The sequence below is a fragment of the Drosophila bipectinata genome, chromosome 3R (genome assembly GCF_030179905.1).
Source record: "Drosophila bipectinata strain 14024-0381.07 chromosome 3R, DbipHiC1v2, whole genome shotgun sequence".
In the NCBI taxonomy this organism is placed as follows: domain Eukaryota; kingdom Metazoa; phylum Arthropoda; class Insecta; order Diptera; family Drosophilidae; genus Drosophila; species Drosophila bipectinata.
The window spans coordinates 19409109-19431754 of record NC_091739.1 but is presented as its reverse complement, the minus strand read 5'-3'; the positions used below and the strand labels follow the sequence as shown (position 1 = coordinate 19431754).

At 40.6% G+C, this 22646-nt stretch overlaps 1 protein-coding gene, 1 long non-coding RNA gene and 1 other non-coding gene across 10 annotated transcripts; 1 reads left to right on the top strand and 2 right to left on the bottom strand.

Annotated features, from left to right (window-relative positions):
* The first annotated feature begins 2733 nt into the window (after positions 1-2733).
* TRNAM-CAU (transfer RNA methionine (anticodon CAU)) lies at positions 2734-2806 on the top strand. The gene has a single exon. It is a non-coding gene; the product is annotated as a tRNA-Met (tRNA).
* Positions 2807-3708: 902 nt separating this feature from the next.
* LOC108127898 (uncharacterized) lies at positions 3709-20869 on the bottom strand. 8 transcript variants are annotated; one of them, XM_043212075.2, is made up of 9 exons: positions 20753-20869; positions 18452-19123; positions 13116-13152; positions 8552-8640; positions 7885-8105; positions 7390-7831; positions 6380-7329; positions 4954-5673; positions 3709-4900 (listed from the first exon to the last, which is right to left on the bottom strand). In XM_043212075.2, the coding sequence occupies exons 2-9, from the start codon at positions 18579-18581 to the stop codon at positions 4199-4201; spliced, it is 3291 nt and encodes a 1096-aa protein (XP_043068010.1). In that variant the 5' UTR covers positions 18582-19123; positions 20753-20869; the 3' UTR covers positions 3709-4198. The 8 variants fall into 8 exon arrangements, with proteins under 8 accessions (XP_043068010.1, XP_043068012.1, XP_043068011.1 ...); XM_017245225.3 differs by having other exon boundaries at positions 3713-4900; positions 6809-7329; XM_043212077.2 differs by lacking the exons at positions 13116-13152; positions 18452-19123; positions 20753-20869 and adding an exon at positions 15046-15237 and having other exon boundaries at positions 3710-4900.
* LOC108127899 (uncharacterized) lies at positions 16804-17213 on the bottom strand. Its single transcript, XR_001773445.3, has 2 exons — positions 17090-17213; positions 16804-17017 (listed from the first exon to the last, which is right to left on the bottom strand). It is a non-coding gene; the product is annotated as an uncharacterized lncRNA (long non-coding RNA).
* Positions 20870-22646: the final 1777 nt, after the last annotated feature.

The window sequence follows — 22646 nt, the reverse complement described above, 5'->3', positions numbered from 1 at the left end:
CTGCAGTGGCCATAACTCATAACTAGCAGCCGGACAAAAGTTATGCTCGGCCAGAACTCGAACAGATTAAGCATACGCAGCGTGGACACTGGACACCGTACGAAGGACGATGGACTTAAAACGTGCGCATTCTACATATCAAATCGCATCATTTGCAGCATTTAGTCAAATGAAAAACGAGTGCAACAAATCACCAGAAGGAAACGGTCGCATTTTCAGGCGACCAGTTAGCAGCCTGACAAATTACCACTCAACTTGGTGGGGAGGAGTCGAAAGCATTGTTTATTTGCTTTTCATGTCGCGCATGTTAAATGCAAATTATTCACCAATGCTCTTAACCTGCTCCCTCGTTTTAACGGCTCTACAATGTGCACTTGACAAAATATCAGATACTACACTACTGTTTTATTCAATAATATCTTATATTAAGATTTTAGAAAGATGCTAAACGTAAAATGTAAAAACAAATTGTCTTTCTATGACTGCTTTTATTACAATATTGAATAACAGTCTTTTTTCATAGTGCACCCCTCTAGCTTAGCACACGAATCCTGCGCATTGACCCAGGACTTCCACGAAGTGCTCGACGTTATGTGTAATTCCTGACATTTTGTGTGTGCGACGCTTCGTTTTTATTTTACAAATAAGCTTCACGCGATTATGCAAATTCAGTGAACAACAAAGGCTCAAGGGGGACGACAGCGAGCATGGGCCGAGAATGAGGAACCTGGCTTGTTAGCCCTGGAATTGGAAAGGTCACTTAACTTAACGCTTGACGTGAACCGCGACTCGTATGAATAAATTTGCAATTCCAGTTCCGAATTTCGAATTTTGACTGGCTTTTCGATGAGGTGACGGTAACTCCTTTGACGGCTGAACGATGAGCCCTGCTCAATCATCGCATTTAGGGCTTAATTTAATAGAATACCGTATAACAATGAAAATAATAATAAAGTGTCATTTGGCTGGCTCCCAAGTCTCCGCTCCCAAGGATTATATATGGCAGCTGGGAATGTGTGCATTATGTGCATTTGATATATTTCTTAATAAAAATATCACGCAAGTCCAGCCCTGTCACTAGGCGAACACACACATTCCTCATACACTCCCGTACACACACATATGCCGGAATCTAGAATCCAGGAATCCAGAGCCATCAGACATCCGTGCAGGATGCAAGATGGTTTGGGAGTGCAAGAGCTCATGTGTCGCTTTGGAAAATGAAAAATGATCAAAGTGAGTGTTTGGCTCAAAGAGAAAAAACTGCTGCACCAGCAGCTGCTGCTCCTCTGTCTGCTACTTTCTGTCGGGATGTCCTCGGTCTCGGTCCCCTGTCCTGATGTCCTGTGGGATGGCGGGGGCGTCACCGGGGACATCATCAGTTGCTAGTTGCAATTTTTAGCAGCAACAGCTCCCCAGAGCCGGGACATCTGCCCACTGAATGGGCGGCTGCTGGGATGTCCACTCAGTTAATGCGGGCAAACAAAGCATCGCCATCTGGATCGGAGGACATCAGCTGGGGGCGTGCCACATCTGCTGCAGAACAGTAATCTGCGGCAGCACCAAAAAAAACATTACTCCATAAAATATTAAAGTCTACATAAAATTGTAGACAAAAAACCCATCTTATTCTTGATTAATAAAATACGGTGACCTTATATAACTCACTAATAGTGATGGAAAAATTCGATATTGACTTAATAAACTTAATAATGTTATAGGAAAGCAATGGTTTAATGTGTAAGATCCTTTATAACCAATTAGGTTAAAAATTAATTGCCAAAATGTATCCATAAAACCCTATATCATAAAACCCTAAATTCTCAGTGTATGTGAAACTGACTTGAATTCAGAACGAATGGTAAATTGCAAATTGTAACTGGATGGGAGGGAAAAAGCATGCTTAGCCAGCAAGTAATTAGTTACCATGCATTGATTTTTATTCTGCTGCTGGTAAATTTTGCTTGACAAATTGTTAATACGTCAGAGCTCGTCGGCTTTAACAATGAAACGCTCCGTGATTCGGGGAGGGAGCGGTTTGATGGTTCTGCCTGAAAAGCCACAGAATTTATGGTAATAAAAGCAGTAGACATTTCCCCATAACAACAGCACAGCAGAACAAGGATTCGTCATAAAACCCCAAACACTTTTATATGTGTATGCCTGATGGAAACGTATGCATAAATGTCTGAGATTGTCTGAAAAGTCGCCATGATTGAGAAATATGTGCAGACACAGCTCATTGAAGGCGCCAAGTCGTGCCGCGCCACAACAAAACCTAAACAACTGCCATAAAATAAGTATGTGCGGTGTATAAATCATAGGAGTTATGCCCGGATACCTGGCTGTCAGTCTGTGCCCGGAATGCTTCCTAGGAATCTACCCCTTTTAATCGTCAGGTGGCACAAAAGTTGGCTCATTAACGTCAAAGCCATCACAAATTAAATCAGAGAACCTGGCCACAAGGCTTAGGTTAGTAGTCACAATTGGTAACTATTATGAGGGTTCATTAGGCTTTGATGACGGTTGAAGACATTGACTTGCTATTAATCATATCCTAGTTAAGGTAAGAGCCTCCAATAACATGTAGTTATCCAAATAACTGTCACAATTAAAATTTAATAAATAAAGTTATCCAGAATCACAATAAGAAATCATGACGCTATTGTAATGGGGTAGTTACACTGTTAAATATGGAGTCGATTAGTAACCCTTTCTCCTCCAGGACTTGAGGCCTCGGTAGCGCAGTAGGCAGCGCGTAAGTCTCATAATCTTAAGGTCGTGAGTTCGATCCTCACCCGGGGCATGTCCTTTTTTTTATCCTTTTATTAGTTATTTGCTGGTGTACTAAAAAGAGTTTTTAATTTGAATCATTAACTTTTCGTGTTCGAGTTTATGGGTCGCAGTTCATTGGCAAATAAACAAACTCGTAATGATTACAAATTGATTTTTCATGTCTTGTTTAGATAAGGATAGGGACTGGGCTGCATCTGGCAGCAGTCAATGGCCAAGACAAACACAATGCAATAAAATAAAACTGGCGGCAATCTGGGAAAAGTTGGCAGCCAATCAATTAAACCAAGATGCCATAAATACTTTTATTTCTAAAACGAATTTGATGTGCCGCCCAATCGATTGGCAGCTGGCCACCGATGGAGATAGAGAGTCCTCCCTTCCAAAGCCAGGTTGAGGATGTTTCGCAGCTAAAATGAAGAGTACAATAAACTGTGGTGTGGCCTTGGGCTGGGCAACATTTTGTGGCGCACTGCAGTGGCCTCTGCTCTCTGGGTCTATCATGGTTTTGTATTTTTTTTACTAGACTACCACCCGAACGACCACCTTCACGCCTTGCACTGCAACCGCAATTTGCACTGGTACATGGAGCAAAATTTAATTTGTTTCCTGCATATATCCTAGAGGCGTTTTGTGTGTCATGCATTTTTACACCTTAATTTGCGGCTAATTTGCATATTGTATATTTTCGCTTGTTGCGAAATTTCAGTTGCATTTGCTGCCACCGACGTTGCATCCTGCTCGCCGCCTGCCGCCTGCCGTGTCCTTTACCCACTCCTTGCACAGCAGCACTTTTAGTGAATTCATTCGAAAAACTTTGGAGCATTTACCAGGACATGGAGCTTTAAATTTAAAGTTGCCTTTCAAGCCGCTTCTTTTAATTTATCCCAATTAGACCCCCGTAACTTTCTGCCATCCTTTTATAATGTTTTGTGATTTATATTCTCTCCGAATTGAGCAACAATTATTACATAGGATTATTCATAGAATTTACATGCTTTTTTGGAACCATTATTAAATGCTACAACTTAAACATTTCTATTCAAATATATACAAATTTTGAATTGAATTTTGACTCGCCAATTGGGTTAGTTAACTTCCATTGAAACTTTTTAAACTGGTTTTGTACTTTGTTTCTAAAAACAAAATGCAAGCTTATGTTCTTAAACAATCTACTCTAACTAATAGTTAGCCATATACAAGCATGTCAATGGGTTTTGGGCTTAAAGATCTTAAGAATGTACATTCGTTAAGGGGGTACAATATATTTCACTTAGTTGCATTCCCAAAAGTATTATTTTTTTGGTTTTAGAATCCTCTAACAATGAAACTCTCCCTTTCAATGTCAACTAAGCGAATTATATTGCACTCGATTTCTGGACGGCACATGAAGCTACTCCAGCTCCTAGAGGCACCCGTTGCCCCAGCAGCCGCACCACGGAATCTTGCCGCCCGTGTGCGAGCTGATAGAGATCTTGCGGCGGTTCGAGCGCATACTGAAGCTCGTCGAGGATTCGCGAGAGGAGGCGAAGCTGTTGGAGTTCCGGTCCGACAGCGAGGTGACCGTCTCGTGGTTACTATCCTGGTGGGAATGGTGGCTGTGGTGCGGATTGCTGCTGATCACCAGCCCGCTGTGCGGATGATGGTGACTGTGGTGGTGGTGGTGGCCACCCCCGCCGCCGCTGGCCGAGCTGTTCCGGTGGACGTTGTGCACCGTTCCCTCAGAATGCCTGCGGGAGCATTTAGTTCGGCTGACGGTAGCCGTCATGGGCACCGGATCACTGCTCTCCTTGCGATGGTGATGATGGTGGCTGGTACTTGGTGGCGCTGAAGCCGTAGCCCCCACCTCAGGATGCCCACCGGCGGTAGGGGGAGCCATTGAGTTGCTGTTGGTGCGGCGGCGGGAGGAATGTGGCGAGCTGGGAGTGCTGTGGCTGATCTGCTTGAAAGCCTTGACATTCGGATGCTGGAGCACAGTGCTCAGGTCCACGCAGCTGGCAGTGGCCGTGTGAGCGGTGGTCACTGGGCCGTTCACCTCGTCTTGCTGGCCAGGGTTTCCACACACAATGGAGACGCGTCGCGCCTTGCGTCGGGCGAGCTCCTCCATCTGACAGATTTAAAATAGATTATTTAATATTTTTAAATGTTTTTTTTACTCACATCTCCTGAGGCCGCCTGCTCTCCACCAGCCTCCCCGGACGCCTCTGACGCTGTGAGGTCTACGTCCAGGGATCGGGTGATCTGCGATGGCGAGGAGCGGAAAATGGCGCGCTTGGCCGCCGCCGAGGCCAGCGTCTTGTACAACTGGCTCTTGTTGGGCGTCAGTCCGGCGAGGGATGTGGGTGGCGGGGGTGGTGGCTCTGTGGGCATTGTCGGTCTCCTGGCTGGCGGCAGGGGAGGCGGTGGCTTCTGAGATATGTTTGGCTTGGCTGCTATCGGTGGCCTGTTGCCATTCGGGGAAGGAGGAGGCACTCCCACTGCCTGGTTGATCTGCTCGAAGCCCAAGTATGTGCACTTGTCGGGAAACGGGGCCATGGGATCCGGAATGTGCGGGGCAGGACTGTCAGTGTGCTCTCTCTCCAGGGAACGGGTGCGCCGCAATAGCTTGCTAATGGAATCAGCGGAAGTGGCCACTGCCGTTCCTGTTTCCATTTCCGCTTCCGTGGTGGCAGTCGCGGGGGAAATGGTCGGATTTGTGCCATCGTACTGCAAATACAGGTTCATCTCGGAACGATAGGGCTTCTTCGCCCGGACATCGTCCTTATTCTGATCCTGGCTGAGATTGTCCCGCGACTTGCTCTTCTCTAGCTGAATGGCCAGTATGTCCTCTGAAATCGTCTCGATGTCGTTGAGGATCGACTCCAAATTGACGGAATCCGTCTGCAGAAAAATTAGTTATTTTGTTACGTTATCTTAATTTAAAGATTTTTTTAATGCTATATAGCAAGCAAAGCAAGTCTTTACGGTAAGAGGATCATGGTTATGATTTCGTAAGGACTCGATCGTTTTTAGGGGGTTATGGACAGCTAATCTCTAATCAAATCTAAAGTTTGAGAAACATAGAAATGGACTTATAAAACCATCTTAAAATCGTATAACACATAATATTTTGTATTCTAGTTCTGTTTTTTCTGAACATTAAACTAATCTAGGGCACTAAATAAAAGTGGAAAAAGGTGGAAAAAGTAAAGCTAGAAAAGTTTTTTCTTTCGATTAAATCGATTTTTAATTAAATTTTCTATCAAAATAAATATTTGTTTAAAAAAACCATAATAAATATTCAAACCATGACAAAATTAAAAACCTGATAAGGAAATCAAAAGGAACTAAATGAATATTCTCTACAAAAGAGGGTAATGAGCTCCTCAAATAATGTAATAATAAGCAAAAGATAAAGAAATCAAAAAGCTACAAAAATTTCAGAGATGTAGATTAAGAAAGGAAAAATGACACCTTAAGTACCTCTAGTCAATGACATACAAAAATTACTTAAATCATGAAACATAGAAACACGGATCTAATCGGATGACTGATTCCAAATGGCTATGATTCGAGGATGATCGTCTGAAGGCCAGAGATCCCTCACCTGACTAACGTTCTCCTCGGACTTGGCCACCCTTTGGGCCTGTCCCACCGACCTAGGCCTGTTGGCTTTTGCGGAGTGCGTGGTGACGGCCATCACCGGCTGAGAGAAGGCCGTGGCCGAGGTGCACGAGCTCTGGGCGGGCTTTTGTGCGGTCGCGTAGATGGGATCCGCGGATCGGGCCGTTGGCAGTGGCGAACACCGAGCGGCAGCTGCCGCCGCGAGAGCAGCAGTATAGATATCCAGGACACTTGAACCTGGATGAGGCCCCACCTCCCCCAAGCCTACGGCGGCGGCGACATCCACCACCGCCCGATGAAGGGAGCAGTGTGCTGGCTGGGGGCGTTGCCTTAGGCAGGGGCGGCTGCGGTGGTGCGACGCCTGATGGGCGTGGCAATGCGAGTGGGCGGTGCGCCTGTGACGCGGACTTACTTGAGGCGAGATTCTGCGCTGATAAGGTGAAGCCAGAGCGTTATTGACGAAGATGTCCGGAGGGTCGCGGAGCGGCGGCGGTGGAGATCCTGGCGGCAAGTCGTCCTGTTCGTGCCCCTGGCTCGGCGACGACTCATTGGCTAGCTTGGTATTGAGCTTCAGGCGCGGCTTGATCGGCGCAAAGAAGTGCTTGGGACTGTTGAGCGCTTGTTGCGTGGCGTTCGTGGTGATGGCCACCGTTTCGATGTCGCCCATTTCCGTTGGCAGTGCCAATTGCGGCGGCGCCGCGTTCAGGGCGATCTTGGGCATAGTCTGGTGGGCGGAAGTGGGCACAAAGGTGGTCATCGTGGTGCCCGGTGGCGGCAGTGGGGGCGGTGGCGAGCCGGAGGGTGATGAGTGGGCTGAGTATTTGCGCTGCGAGAACGGTGACTGGAGGTTGTAGTCCCAGCCGTTGGTGTGACGCATTGTTTGGCCGGTGGTGGTGCTCGAGCTGGTGCCCAGTTCCGGAGAGGGGGTTTGAGCTACAAAGTATTAGGAATTAATTGCAAAATCTATCTGTTAGTTACTTTTAGTGAGCTTACCTGGATTCCGACCACCTATGTGCTGTTGAAGGATGTTCTCAAAGTAGGAGAGTGGCGGAACCGTCGCCTGGAGATCACTCAGCTGGTTGGCCACCATCTCGATGGGTGTCAGCGGAGTCAGAGGTCCCATTAGGCTGGGCAGAGTGCTCTGGGAGCCATTGGGATCCTGGGTGGCAATCATCAGGTGTTCCTGGTGCTGAGCCAGTAGTAGCTCCGGGTTGCTGAGCGTCTCCTCGGAGACCACGGAGAGGTGATCAAAGTGCATTGGCTGGGACTCCTTGCCTTGGCTGCTGTTGGTGGCCTCGTTTTTGGAAGGCGACGCCTGGGAGGGCACCTCCGGCGGCAGAGGTGGCTTGGGAGGCGCACAGGAGCCTTCTTGACAGCACTCGTCGCTGCAGTGGCCATCGTCTGCCCCACGACACGTATCACATGAGTCCGAGTCCTTAAAGGATATTAATTAAGAAACTTTAAAAAAAAAATAAGAACTGTACTTACATCACTGTTTACATCACAACCTCCACTACCCCGCCCGCCGCTACAGCGATAGGCGTGGCAAGTGCCGCCACTGCCTCCGCTCCCCCGGCAGCCTCCAAACTCATGCTCGTTGAGTTTCGCCTTAAAGCGCTTGTTGAGCCGATCACATTCGTCCCTCAAAGTCCAGATCTCCCGACGAAGCTGTTCGTTTTCGCGTCGCAAGCGCTTGATGTCCGATTGGCCTGGAAAATTAGAAAATTATAAGAGCCATGGCAACACTTCTTGGCCAAGTCAAGAGAGGCAGCACGTGGCCATCACGCAGAGCTGTCAGACCTTAGACACCTCCAATCGCATTGTTTACATTCGCTTATCTTCTGTTTTGGCAATGAAAACACTTTTTAATGAATATTTCTTCAGCGGATATACGTATATAGTAGAATAGGTGGGCAGCGAAATGAATACATATATTAAAAAGCTGAGTAGGTGAGTATATTTTTTGTTAGCTATATTTTGTTGGATTATTTTGGCTTTTTTTATCAGCCACCATCTAATGTCTTTTTAATTGGCTGTTTTCAGGTTGTTTTCGCAATTTGTTTAACGATTATTTGATTTCCTGTTTGTTGAAAAATCAAACAGAAACATTTCTTTTTATGGCTCATTACTGGGCCAACTTTTGATCCGTTATTACCTCGTTCGACTTCTGCATTAATGTTGATGGTGCGCAGCCTGAGCTCCTCATTCTCGTATATCATGCCCCGCGATGACTTTCTGTCCAATCTGAAAAGTTCGATACGAATTATAATGACGTTTTAAGAAGTTCTTCAAGCATCTGAACAAAGATTAAAGGAATTGCCTTCGACTGCTGCTAAGCGGCTGCCATGGCGAACGGCAGCCAATCAACATTCCCAACTTTTTCCAAACTTAGTTTATCAAAAATATCCAAATCCCCAAAAGAATGTGGGTCGTTCTTCAACGAATGCTGTAAGTCAACTGAAGCGGATAGATCCAGCATTGGAACCAATTGTTAGACATTCTCTTCGGCTATATGGCAGGGGCCTTTCAACACTCGCCGCATATAAATAAATAATAATAAAAAAAAGGCAGCGACGCAGGAAAAATAAATATAAATATTTCACTGATTTTTGGTACGCCTGAAGGTGGTGCTAGAGAAAAAACGGCTCGGAAGAGGAAAATAAGCACAGCAGCGCTATAAATTACAAGAACGGAACATAAATAAATTATTTTATCCAATCACCAGCCGTTGCCAAACGTAAAAAGTAAAGAGGAATTTTATCAGAATTTTGCTAAGAAAATAAATACAATCAATAGTATTTGAAAAGAGTATTCCACAGTTTCCGACAACAATTTATTCCCCCTGAGCACTTGATTCCCCCAAATCAAATTAGCCATTTGAAAAGATCTATTCAAATCCCAAATGATCCATAAATATGGGATTCTTTGCAAATTTTCCATAACTTACGTTTTTTATGCCGAGCGATGTGACACTGCTGTCCGCGCTGAGAATTTTTGACAAACTGCCGATCGCTCGAGAGCCCCCAGCTCTTAGAGCCGTCGCCTATGTTGGCATAAACAAATATTTATGTACACATTTTTTCCTATTCAACGTACGTATTCCGTCTGGGGCACTGTCTCCCATTCGATTTGTGGAATGCGTAAATGTGAAAACGTCGCCCCATATTTATCAAGAGGGAAAAGTCTTTTGTACTTGAATTTTTCAGATGCCACGCTTAAGTCAGCCAAGTGTCATTTATTCTGCCTGATTGGAAAAGAGTTCGAATATTTTTATTTTATAAATAAATATTATTTAAATCTCTTGAGAAAACTGGAAGAAAAATGTAAAATTACGTGGTATTCTTTTAGGCACCCCTAATAATCATCGCAGCATCCAATTACCCAAAAAACTAGGCAATAATAAATTTGTAGGCTGTAGAAGCTTTCGTCACCCAGAAAAACATTTAAAATTTTAGTCTGACCTAACCATTTTGCATTTCATTTTCTTTCCTTTTTTTATTTTTATTCAAACAATATTAATATTCTATTTAAAAGAGTCAGCAAAGCACAAGTGAGTATAACACGCATACGCACCGCGTACATTCTGTTTTATTTGTATCTGTTTTATATTGTTATTCAATAAAAAGAAAAGTGGCTCTTAGTATATAAAAATAAAAAAGGGACTTGGACTTGGAACTATGTTTAAAGCCGAAGATACCAAAATAAACTAGATTGAAAACTATTTTTACCGGCTTACGGGTCGTATGAGTAATATTTGTGAATAACCTTTCGCCTAACCGAACTTAAATGTTAAATTAACAAATGAATAATATTTTCGGAAAGGAACTATTAACTAAATAACTTAATACCATTCAAAGTTGCTTTCTCAAAATCCATAAGCCAAACAATTTGCTCTTTTTCCAGTTCACAATCTGTAGATCCACTGGTTCCCCAAACAATCCAACCCTCGTTTGGAAAATCTATTTTCTGATTTCCCAATGTATACAAAAATCGTTCGTTCGCGTCACGTTTACCTATGAATATACCAAGAATAAAATCGATAAACTGATGATCGATAGGAAAGCAAACTATGGCAGTTTTATTGAAGTCTGCACTCACACCGAGGCGGCAAGAAAAATACACAGAAAGCATGAATTCGCATGAGTAAACATTTTTAGCGAGTTTTGTGTACGACTTTGTAGTGTAAAATCAAATTGGACAATGTACACGAACCGATGATAAACAAACTGAAATTATTTTTAGTCCGGCTAGCCATAAGCGAATATTGTTTATTTTACGACCACTGAAGTGTATGGATATTAGACGAGAATTTTAATGGCTTTTAATAATAATCGAGGGCCAGATGTCCGCGTCCGAACGCGACCAAGACTAAAGTGCACTTGGCATTTCACGGCCAAAAAGGGAAGTCGATGAGCAAAGCAAGGGACATCCAGGGAAAACATTGAAACTACTTTCGCTTACTTTGCGGACTTTTCGGAGCGTTTGTTGCTCTTCCGACTCCGTTCATATTGCGTTCGAGCTGTTTTGGCGCCTTTCATTTATTTCAACACAAAGTGGACACACGTGTGAACAAACTTGTATCACTTTTCTTGGGGTTTTCCGCGTTTATGCAATCATATGGGGACCGATCTTCAATGCTACAGCAATCCCATTCACAGCAATTCCAATAATTAATTATAGGTTTTTGTTAACAACCAGCCGCGTGACAATATGAGAAATGTGCGAACAAAAGTCAATTTCACCGCAGCAAAACCGCACGTGTCGACTATGAACCGAAAACTGACAGTTGGGCGAGATCAGTTTTGGCCAAAAAATAAAGCGACTAGAACAACAAACGCCAAACGCCGACGGACTGGCATTGAACGCTGCCATAGCCAAGAGCAACAAGCTTTGTCTGCATCAATTTTTATTCAAATTAAAAGAAAAATGAAAAACGAACATGGCAAAAAGTTTCATAAAGCAAATTTCTGGCGAGTAAATCGAAAGAACAACAAGTTATTGTTCTCAATGAAATATACGCATGCTGTGTCGAGAATTCGTTTATAAGATTAACAAAAGCACCACGTACCAGACGGTATAAAGAGCACAAAGCTAAGGGAAACACCTGAAAAAGGACATCGAACTTTGGATGCCCTCCAAATCAATTAATTCAGTTTTATTTTCAAAATAAATATCAAAGAGAAATCATTCAATTTCTGGCGAATTTCTTGGCCAGTTTCTTGGTTTTGGTTTCTTTGAAAAATGTGAAAAAATAAAAATAAAATAAATAAAGGGCACAGTCCCTGGAACAGCTACACCTTATTCCCCCCACAACTTTTTTATCATTCACTTATAATAATATGGCAAGAATAATCATAAAACAAAACTTTAAATTATTTTAAACTGGTTCTTATTTGTCCAGAAGGCAAAAAATAATTGAATAAAGCCCAGTGCTTACACAATCAATTATCCATCTAATTATTCCAATAAAATTTTTTTTTTTTTTTTGTTCGGGTAGAGCACGTTGACTTTATTTACTCGCATATTTATTTTTTGAATAAATTTCCGATGGATATATATTCTTTTTTGTGGTACCAAAATCGGTATTGATAGCATAGGAAATAAATTGAAATTAATCAAGCCTTTAATCGCATTCCATTTTGGATTCGGTTTGGGGCTTATTGGTGGGCATTTTGTGTACACATATGCATGTAAAATGGATACAGGAGAAATTAATTTATTTCTTCGGTAAGCAGCAGTTGATAGAGTAAATTAACAACAACCACATTTTCAATTAAATTAACAGCTCTTTTATTGAGATCCGAACGAATTAAATTGACAGGCCAGCGTCCTCTATCCTTGTGAAATGTGTCGCGACATTGGCAGCCTAAATAAAACTATATCAAGCCCCCACATATTCGTATATCCCATTAAATCTTGGACAAATATGTATTTTTCTACGCACAACATTTTAAAAATAAGTCCCCACTCATTCGGCTCGTTAGTATCGCTCTGGCGGTATGTATTTATTATGTAAAGTTCACAGGGTGGGCCATCGGCGGCTAATAAATAATATTTTCATTTATGAAAAATGTGTGTGAATCCGCTTATTTATCAGCCAATTAGAAAATTAGCAAAGGTTAGCTAAGCGCGTCAGAATCATAAATATACTTTACTTTAGCTAACTCGTGCCAATTTTTTTCAAAGCTAATCACTGCTGTCATTTATCGCCGCGGTATCTATTGTTTAGTTTGACATAAATTTGACGTGGACAGTTTAATCTTGGCCGTTTATATTTTTTCTTGTTTTTCTTGAAAATAGTTGAGGTAATTTGCATAAGTACCAGGAGATTAAAGGGAAGCTTCCTAAGAACCAAATAAATTTAGTCCAAATGGTGAAATTTATAAAGATACTGTATACAATATGTATACAATACTTACTATAAGATGGATGTATATTTAAAAAAAATATATTACTTAATTTTAATTACTATAATTATTGTTTACATATATAAAAGCTTTAACAAACAAGTAGCTTTGATGATCCCAAAAAGCTTAATATTTTCTTAAAGTTTAAAAAAATATATAAGAGATTTGTTTGTTGGAAAAGCACCTCCTCAAAGCTTTCTCTCTTATACCCACGATCACTTTTGGCCAGAAAACGCCTACTTATCGGCCAGCAGGACCCAAACTTAATGCTAGAGCTTATGGCTAATAAAGATATTAATCAGTTAAGTTTACCTGCTATTTAGCTTATAGTGTGCATGACGTCTTCGTTCTCGGAGCATAGTCGTGCATTAGATTTCCCGCATGTGAAAGAAAAATCAACAAACAAAAAACAAAATACACATAAAGTAAAACAAAAAAAAATTGGTTTTGATACCAAACCAAAACAACATTCAAAATAAAAGGGGCAGAGAGGAACAAGGGGGAAAATTGGTGGACGCAAACCAAAATCATAATAATGAAAATGGAAAATTATTTTCTTGCTTATTTAATTTTTGTTTTTGTGTGTGTTTTCTTAATTTTTTTTGGTTTTGTTTTGGATTTCTGTTTAAGTTTTGTTTTTTTCTTTGGTTTGTTTGTTTACAAATAGCTGAGAGCGTGTTTATTTAGACTAGAGCAAAGTATGTAAGCGCATTGAAAAATTGGTATATCCCTGCAGAAAAAATATGGTATCCACAAAAGAAACAAAAATATCTGATTAATACTGTCATCATATCCTTTTTCCCATCTGAATATATTCGTCAAATAATTTGATTCATTGAACTGTAAAATCATACTTTTCAATTCTGTATGATGTATGTATGTACATACACATATTAAATGTGTTTAAATGGTGTGAGGATGGAGTGGCTATCTTTTTGTTATTATAAAATATTCTTTAAGATAAATAAAAAAAAACGTTTTATTTAAATACTCTTCTCATATTGGCTTAAAATTACTACCTTGAACTTGAATTTTTCATTTTATATCTTTGTTTATTAAATATTATGGGCATTACTTCTGTTCTCAGGCTTCAAAGAACAATACATTTTTGTAACGCAATAAAGAAAAAGAGTTCTGTTGTTTCTCTGTATTATTTTTTCTTTACTGGCTATGTCCTTAAGTTTGGAATTCATTGTTTTCTGAGAATTCCTACATTTCTCGACCAAAATAGTCGTGTTCTATAAATAGGATTCCCTTTTTTAAAAGAAACGGATAAAATATGTATTTCCTTGATGCCACTTGTGGTGACCATTTTTTTGTGTACTTTGTGTAAAGTACATTTTTTTGGAGAAGTGCTTTTAAAATTTGAAACACATTTTGTGGCACCTTAAAAATTGTTGGGTTTGGAGGCTTGCTGTGCGGAATACTGATTCCGGTTTTAATATCTAGATGTTCAATGACATTCCGTTCTTTATGGCTTTTGGCGACGGCAGTGTCTGGACGGGTTGCGGGCTCTTGGTTGTTACACAATGCCCCAGCGCCTGGATGTATGCTACACACGCACCGAATGCCTCAGACATTGCCTTCACACGACTCCGCCCCCTTTCTTGCCGTATCCCCAAGAACAACAAAAACAACCAAGGGCCAGACAAAAAGTGTAGCACAACGAAACCTATACAACCATATAAATATATGTATGTATATATCATTATATATATATTCTTTTTTATATATTCAAAAGGGGTAAAGCATTATCTGGTATAGCAATTGATTTATCGATTAAGTTGTCAAGTACACATTGTCATCCTTCATTAATATTTACATGTGTTACAATTCAGCCTCGCTCCTTGAGGGGATGTCGCCCCCCTGCACACCCCTTCCCTCCTGTCCCGTCACCATAACCAAGCACTTGGAGACTTTTTCTTTTCTCTCGCATAGCATTGAAAAGCTTGAAAGCAAAGGATTTTCCTTGGCGATTACATAACTGGCACACAGGACCCAAGATAATGGAATACACATATATATTCAGCATACATGTATGTTACACTCATAATATCCTATATTTTTAAGGCCATAAATTTCCAAAGTTTATAAAGATTTCGATTGATGCCAATAAAACGATTAATACCGATAAATCACAGAATTATGATTGATCGCCCAATACCATACAGGAATATTCCGAAAAATTTCCATTTAATAAACAAACAAGAGAAAGGTGAAAATTATTGTTTTATAAACTTACTCAGTATCGTAATAAGAACTCATAAATATTTGCGTTAATTTTTGTGAAACGCTCTTTCGGGACAGGATTTATGTCCACCGACAATTAACAATTAAGCAGCCGCACATAAAAATATCAATTCAATTTATGGTAATTTATCCAGAATTCTTAAGCACATTCTCGAATTAAAAATGATCATCAGGTGCACTTTCTGGGCTTCTTAATGGAATCAACGAGCACAAACACACCCACAGACACGATCGGCGATGACAAAGATCGGATGAGATACGAACTGCCAGATACAAGATACTTTCTTCGCGCTCTGTCGGACGGATACGCATACGTTGTGGCCCGTGAGGCACGCGACTGGGAACTGCAACCACTTGGCTTCAGCATTGAATTTTGTGTATTCTGCGTTTTCGTGTTAAATATTTTGCGTACACACAATTTATTTGTTGTTTCTTTTGTGGGTGTTTGTCAGTGTGGTTGTGTGCCTGTGGCGTATACGGTGGGCATCGGGAATCCGGGGCCCCAGGGGCAGTGCATTTGAACAGGCCAAAACCATACGGCATGCCAATAAACTGCCGGAATGTGCGTGAGCCACTAAACCGTCTACCAACAGTGAGCGATATAAAAATGTTTGCTCTCTATTAAGGATTATGGTTATTAACCCATTCTCATGCCAAATATCAATTCTACAATATAACAGTGTTTACAATATCCTATGTAGGAATTTTGATGGAACTCTCAAAAATTTCAAGTGAACATAACTATTCAAAGTAATTACTTAATAACCTTAACTTTTGTTATTCAATGGAAATATTTTAATGTACTAAAAAACTTTGTTTTTCAAAAAACTAAATTAGGAATTTTTGGTACTTTGAAGAATAAGAATTAGACAAAACAAATTAGAAGAAAAGTATATTTTGCAAATTCTCGACTGTAGATTTCAGTTAGACACTGTTTCTTCTATATCTTTGGCTTTCTGAGCGGCTAGACAACTCCAATAAGAACGGAAAAAAGAGACGGAAGAGAAATAGAATGGAGGCTGAGAAAGAGACGGCTAGAAAAAGAAATGATGCGTGAGACAGGCCGAGCGGTGAGTAAACAAAATGCACAGCCCAACTCTCGGACAAATAAGCAAAATGAACAAGTTTGCGTCTATTTTTTGCCGCCTGTTGCAGTTTATGGTTCTATTATGGGGCAGTGGGCCTTAGCCTGTGTGGGTCACTTTTTATGCCAGACGAACGAGAGGATCTTTCGGCTAACAACGAATATGAACGATTTCATAAACACACATAATGCCCGGGCACTCAAAAGGGGGGCACGACTTTTGATGTGCGGCTGCAGCAGTTAAAGTTTTTAATGGCCAACATATGAGTTTTCTAATTCGATGGTGGCCCATAGTCAGGGAGGTGTGTAAGGAAAAGGGTGACAGAGATTTACTTTTTATGGGACATTATGTATTTAATTTTATGGTCATTCAAATTTCCATAATATATGACTTGCAGGAAATCATATAAATAAATACATATTATTGAATTTTGAAAAAGAATATGTAAAGGAAAAATTGTGATCATTAGAAAACAAATTTGTTTAACAAATTTATGTTTTACATATTCTATAGAAAAGCTGATCGCGTGATCATTTAATGCAATTTATTTGATTTAACTAGAATCAGTAATGTAACAGAAATTTTCTCATATCGAACAAAAATTAAATGCCTGGAAGTTTGTTCTAGAAAATGCCACGTTTTAGGAAATTTGATTTTTTTAGGTGTAAATTTCAACACTGTTATTTATTTTTATTGAAGGTGTCTGAATCACAACTAATTTAGATTTGGATTCCCGAAGATTTTCGTGCTGACAAATTCTACTGCTACACGGCTTTACTAGGTCATCAGCAGTCATTCCAAAAAGGTGAGAGAGTCGCGACTATTTTTATCCATGCGGCTGCCTGCCACAAGTTGTAATGTTTGGACGTGTGTGCAACACTGGGGCGCAGCGCAGCGAAACAAAAGCAAACGTATAAGAATTTGTAAACAATAAATTAAAAATTGAATTACCATATGCCGCCAGTTTTCAGCAGCCAGCACTTGCGATTTGTTTGTGATTAATACGATTTTTTCAATCGGGTGTCTTAAATTCCGAAATTGTAAAGTAAAAGCATGCTTAAAGTTCAGACAGAAAGGATTGTAAACTCTGGAAAGGGTATTGGTATTTTGGTTTCAATCAAAATTGGCCTTCTTGTTTTTGTATAAATAAAATCAATACGTCAAGCAATTTGAATTGATTGCACACGATTCGGTTGTGCCAATTGAGGGATTTCGGAAATGGGATAAATACTAGCCGGAAAATTCAGATCGCTGCAATAAGCAATGCCTGGCCGATGATCGATGAACGATCAAGGTAACGGAAGCGAGACGAACTTAATGGCTTCCACAAGTTTGCTTGGGAATCGTTAACTTAGCACACAAATCTGTTCAAAATACGTGTGCTATTTGGCAGGCCCAAAAGAAATAAGTTCAATGAGCCACAGCCGCATAAAATGGAAACACAAATGATGTTCAAACGGTTTTTTTCCTATGGATTTCGATCTTTGCTAATTGCTCTGACTAAATGATGAATATGTTTTTAATAATTGAAAGTGAATTATGAGCAGCATGCTGATAAATACACAGTCGGGGGCCATGATTGAAATTATTTTCTGCCCAATTAAAAACCGTGTACAGTAGATTTCAGTTCTGCCTGATTAAAGCTCATTTTGGCCTTTGTTTGTGGATATTGAAGACAAATTTGGCTGAAAATCGCGAGTGGAAGGAGGCTAAAATAATTTTCAAGTACCTTTTATGGCCTAATTGAAATATAATTTTTGCGTAGTGCAATTTTAATTATAAATAGCTTTGCAATATAGATACATTTTAGAGACAGACAAAAATTACTTTATTTCCATATTTATTTTCAGTTTTATTGAAAATGTAGTTCTTTAATTCATTGTAGAATATATTGGTAAATGGTTATTACTTTTTTGAAGCCCATAAGGAATAAAAATGATGAATAAAAAAGTATACCCCACAGCTATCATGAAATTCTAGTAAAATAAAATTTTTTGCCGAGTTTAGAGCCCCAATTGGCTTTTAAAAACTGAAACTAAACCAATTTTGCATTGGCACTCCTTGTGGATATGGATTACATGCAGATAGTTTTCACTCTGCCTCTTGCTCTAAGCCAAATAAACACGCTCGGGTTAGCTCACGTCAACGAATTAAAGCTTTGGTAACACAAATACACACACACGCATAGACACACAACCGGAGAGATACCTGGGGAAAGGCTCTGCGGTTGTGGCTGGGTATACGGTTGTATTTGTGTTGTTTTTGTTGTTAAGTGTACACTGTACATACTTCGGTGGTATAGGTGCAACCTACTTGCTTTGGTGGGCGATGAGCTCGACTGCGTTGATTTCCGCTGATTGCTGTCGCTGTTGTCGCCGTTGCTGCCGCTGGCGCGTCCGCTAATTAAATTGTCATCCAAAGAAATACCGTCGAGCCAATGCATGACATTATTTCCCTTTGTTGTCTACACGCACACACCAAGCACACACACTCACACTCACTTCTAAACCTGGAGGCAGGTGGATAAATCACATTTCAGCAGCAGCTTGGGCAATTGATAATTTCATCTCGAATCGTTGACACTTCATTTTTCCGTTTCTCGTGAATTCCTTTGCCGTTTTTTTGCTTTCTATTTTTTTTTTCCTCACATTTTTCTTTTTACACATTCAGGGCATTGGCAGTTGACATTTGTTTTTTTTTCCTTTCCGTTTCTTTCACCTCGCACACACAAAGAGATAACAATTCAACAAGTATTGAATGGCCGTTTAGACCACCTTTTCCTTCGGCACCACCTTCTGTTCGATTTTCACCCTCCGCTTTCCGTCTTCCGCTTTGGTTTTGGCTTTCACTTGCGATTGCCTTTCAACAGCACGCATACGCCCCGTGTGACATAATTAGCACATTGCACTTTAACACTTGTCACCTGCTGTAATAAGGGCCAAGAATTCGACAAGGCTTGCTACACTTTTATGATATTTTTATTAGCTAGAAAGAAAAAAAAATTTTTGGTAAATAATCGATTATTTTGATAAATTTCCACAATACATTTTGATACTTTGAAGTATAAGATTCATAATTTGTAGTTTTACTTAAGATCATTTTATCCTTTTTCTTAAAATTGTATCACTTAGTCACACACTTCCGTTTTTGAAGACCCTTACACTTTGTCGATTATACCGATAACAAATATCGATTGGCTGCTATTAGCCGATTGCTTCTGACCGAGACGCGGACGCTGACCGGACTGGGCCAGCAATATAGAGATATAGACTGAGTCGGTGGAGACAGCAGCGTCAGCGACTGTGGCGCATTTCCAATCGTTTCGCACATTATTGTTTCCATTGTGTTCGATATTTGTATTTTCTTGTACTTTTGTTGTTCGTTGTGTGCTCTCACACACACAAATACATAAGTTTGCCTCAATTTATTGTACCTTCCTATGTTTATTTTATACAAGTCCGGGGTGTTCTAGTATTACGCTACACCAGATCAGAGGAACAAGGGGCAAATAGTTAGCCGCTTCTGGCCAATTTCCTATTAGACATGTCGGCAGATACGATTCGTGTGCGTGTTTACCTCCGACCGACAGACCGACCAACCGACCACGTATTAAATGTGAGCTCATTGGGGCCGTCTGGAGATAAATATTACCTGGCTGCCCTTCGGGGGCGTTCTGCGATTTCTACATTAACATTGGCCAAATGGAAATTGAGCAAAATACTGAGAAAATACAACGGAAATACTCCTACACCCAAGCGCCACAGAGCCATAGTGCATTGGGCTTCCCCTTCGTGGGAATGATATTTATAAAATCCACACTCGTTAAGACTACTAGTCCTATTAGGCCAAATAAATATTTTTGAATTTCTGAATTTCAGAAAGAAGCTGATTTCAATAAATCATTCATTAGGCACTGAAACTGTCTAGCTTGGAGAGCATTGTGTCAAAATATGTCAAACAAGAATTTAAGCATTTTGAAAACACTTTTCATTGCATTCTGAGATGATGGAGAGCAATGGGTGCTTTATAGTCTGTTTAGAGTGTATTTTTTATGTCTTAATTGTATAATTGTTTGAGTTTTACCAATGCGGAATGTTTGTTTACACAATAGCATGTTTAATTTATTTAAAACATCTGACTAAACAATTCGATCAGTCAATGAATGAAATACTCATTGCTGGAGTTTGGATTCGTTGGTCCTTGAAAGTCTTATGTTTCTCCAACAAATCAGTAAAGTATTTTTAGGGACTTTTTTATTTTTAATCTAATAAGATATAAATTTGACTAATTTTTGACACATTTTGAACCACTATGCACTTAATGGCACCTTGTCAACATTCACACGCCGCCTCTTCATTTCAATTTCCTTTTGAAATGTTAATTTTTGTGTAATCTAAAACCAAAATTGTATGAAAACATCGCAGCATAGCGCAGCTCCTTTAAACTTTCAGTTGAAAATTAGAATTTTCACATTTTTGGTCCAAATGGCAATTTACTAAAAGAGACGTCACATGTGCAACGCGCCACCAATTCCTGCGTCAATCAGCGGCCTGCACTTTCCCATATTTTCAATGATAAACACGATATTTGTTTTGGCAGGCTCTGCTTATTTACATTTCAATCAGAAAACAATTTCACTTCCGCATCGCTGGCGATCGCGCCACGCGGCGTATGAGCGATTTTTCCAATCGGGGGTGGCGATGAGGCGCAAAACCAACGTCCGCTGGCGATGAAAGACCGACTTATTCTGCAGCCGCTGCACTCGCATCGAACCCATTGCTCCAAACAGCTGTCTTCCAGTCAGTCCGCCGCCTCGCCTCATCTTCGCCCTCCGCCCACATATTTTTTTTGTTCCCTATGTGTATGCCTGAGTGTGCGTAGGCCGTAAGTACTGGCAGAAAACTTAGGCTGTGGGTGTACGCCAGTGACTGTGTGCCTGTATTAGGCCCCTAACGTCCGCCCCTAAGACCCGCCCCTTCGTCTGGCCCAGCGAATGTGCTATGGAAAATTAAAAGAATCAAAGGCAACGGCAAAGAGCAAAATTAAGTATTTAGTTGTAGTATCGTATCTAGAGTAGACGTGCATACTGGCTTGCATTCCGCCCGGAACCCAAGGTGGCGGACGGATACTGCCGGGGCGGTAGGTGGTAGAAGGCAAGCGGCATGCAGGCTAGCTATAAGTTGTCTTCCCGGGTGAACCTTACATTTTTAATACTTGCACATAATATTGCATCTTTTATTAGAAAACACATCGTTAAAATATCTTAAACATTTATCTTGTTATAGATATTATGTATCAATTGCCTCCAAGCTGAAAGGAACGTATCGTATTTTTAGTATTGAAATATTATAGGTAGATCTATTAAGGCGCATAGATCATTATTTAAAAAAAAAAGGTTAAGATAACAAGTCTTAATACAGAATAGTCTCTAAGAAAAATATATATATATTATAATTGATGCTTAAATTACACTCTTATTAACTGAATTTATAGAAAAAGCCCGACTTGAAGGATTGCAAGGGTAACCCTAATATGCAAGCGACTCAGCTTCTGCTTCCATGTGCGTTTTTACGTTCATGTGTGCCTGTGTTCTTATGTCGAAGCTGAATGGAAAAGAGTAAAAAATAAAATGTGTAAGAGCCCAGATAAAATGCATTGTTTCAGGCTAGCGAGAGAAGACAACAAAAAAATAGGAAAGGCGAAATACTTTTACACAAAATGTGTAGCAATTATTGGGGGATGGGGTTATGGGCGGTGCTGCATACAAGGCAATGTAAATTGCCCCCAGGGTTGTCAATTCACTTGGGTGGAGAGGAATTGCATCATCACAATATTGGCCTGCTTGCGGATAATCAGCCAGTTGACTTGACAAAATATCATTAGCGGATAAATTAATTTATCAATTTCCGATGCGCCGTTGGCAACTCTGGCCTATCTGATTGCCAGTTTCCTTGGCCTCCTTGGGATTACGGCAATTAACACATCAATGTACTACAGTATCGATGGAGGAGCCGCACCCATTCTGGTCGAACACCCACGGCACCATCGCCTCCTGGGGGGAAATAAATTATTCCATTTGAAAGCTTTTAAAGCGGCCACACTCGCCTGCTAAGGCTGTTGGCATTAAAATGCATTTATTTGAATTTCTTGTTGATATCGAAGAGCACAGCTAGCAAACAAACAAAAAAGAGGGAAACCCACCGACGATGTGAGCCGCCCACTTGTAGTATTTATTGTATTTTGAATTGGACTGAGGTACAAACTAACCTTTGACGCTGCCTTTGGAGGGCCACATCCCCCCCTTCAAGCCCCTCTATCCGAAAATTTGATACTTACGTGGAGAATATTTTATTTTTTCTTTTCTGTGTACTTGGATAATTTATTGTGTTACGTATACGCAACGTGGGCGGGCATGGGCAATTGCAATTGAATTTCAATTGAATTCGCCAAAGCTGAGGTGGGCGTCGGGAGGGTAGGGAGGAAGAAAATGTTTCATAAATGCTTTCAA

Coding starts and splice junctions, on each gene's coding strand:
- LOC108127898 (XM_043212075.2), bottom strand. CDS start 18,581: ATGCATTGGCTCGACGGTATTTCTTTGGATGACAATTTAATTAGCGGA. Junction 13,153..18,451: donor CTCATCGCCCACCAAAGCAA/GTAGGTTGCACC, acceptor CTATGCTCCGAG/AACGAAGACGTCATGCACAC. Junction 7,832..7,884: donor GTTGTGATGTAAACAGTGAT/GTAAGTACAGTT, acceptor ATATCCTTTAAG/GACTCGGACTCATGTGATAC.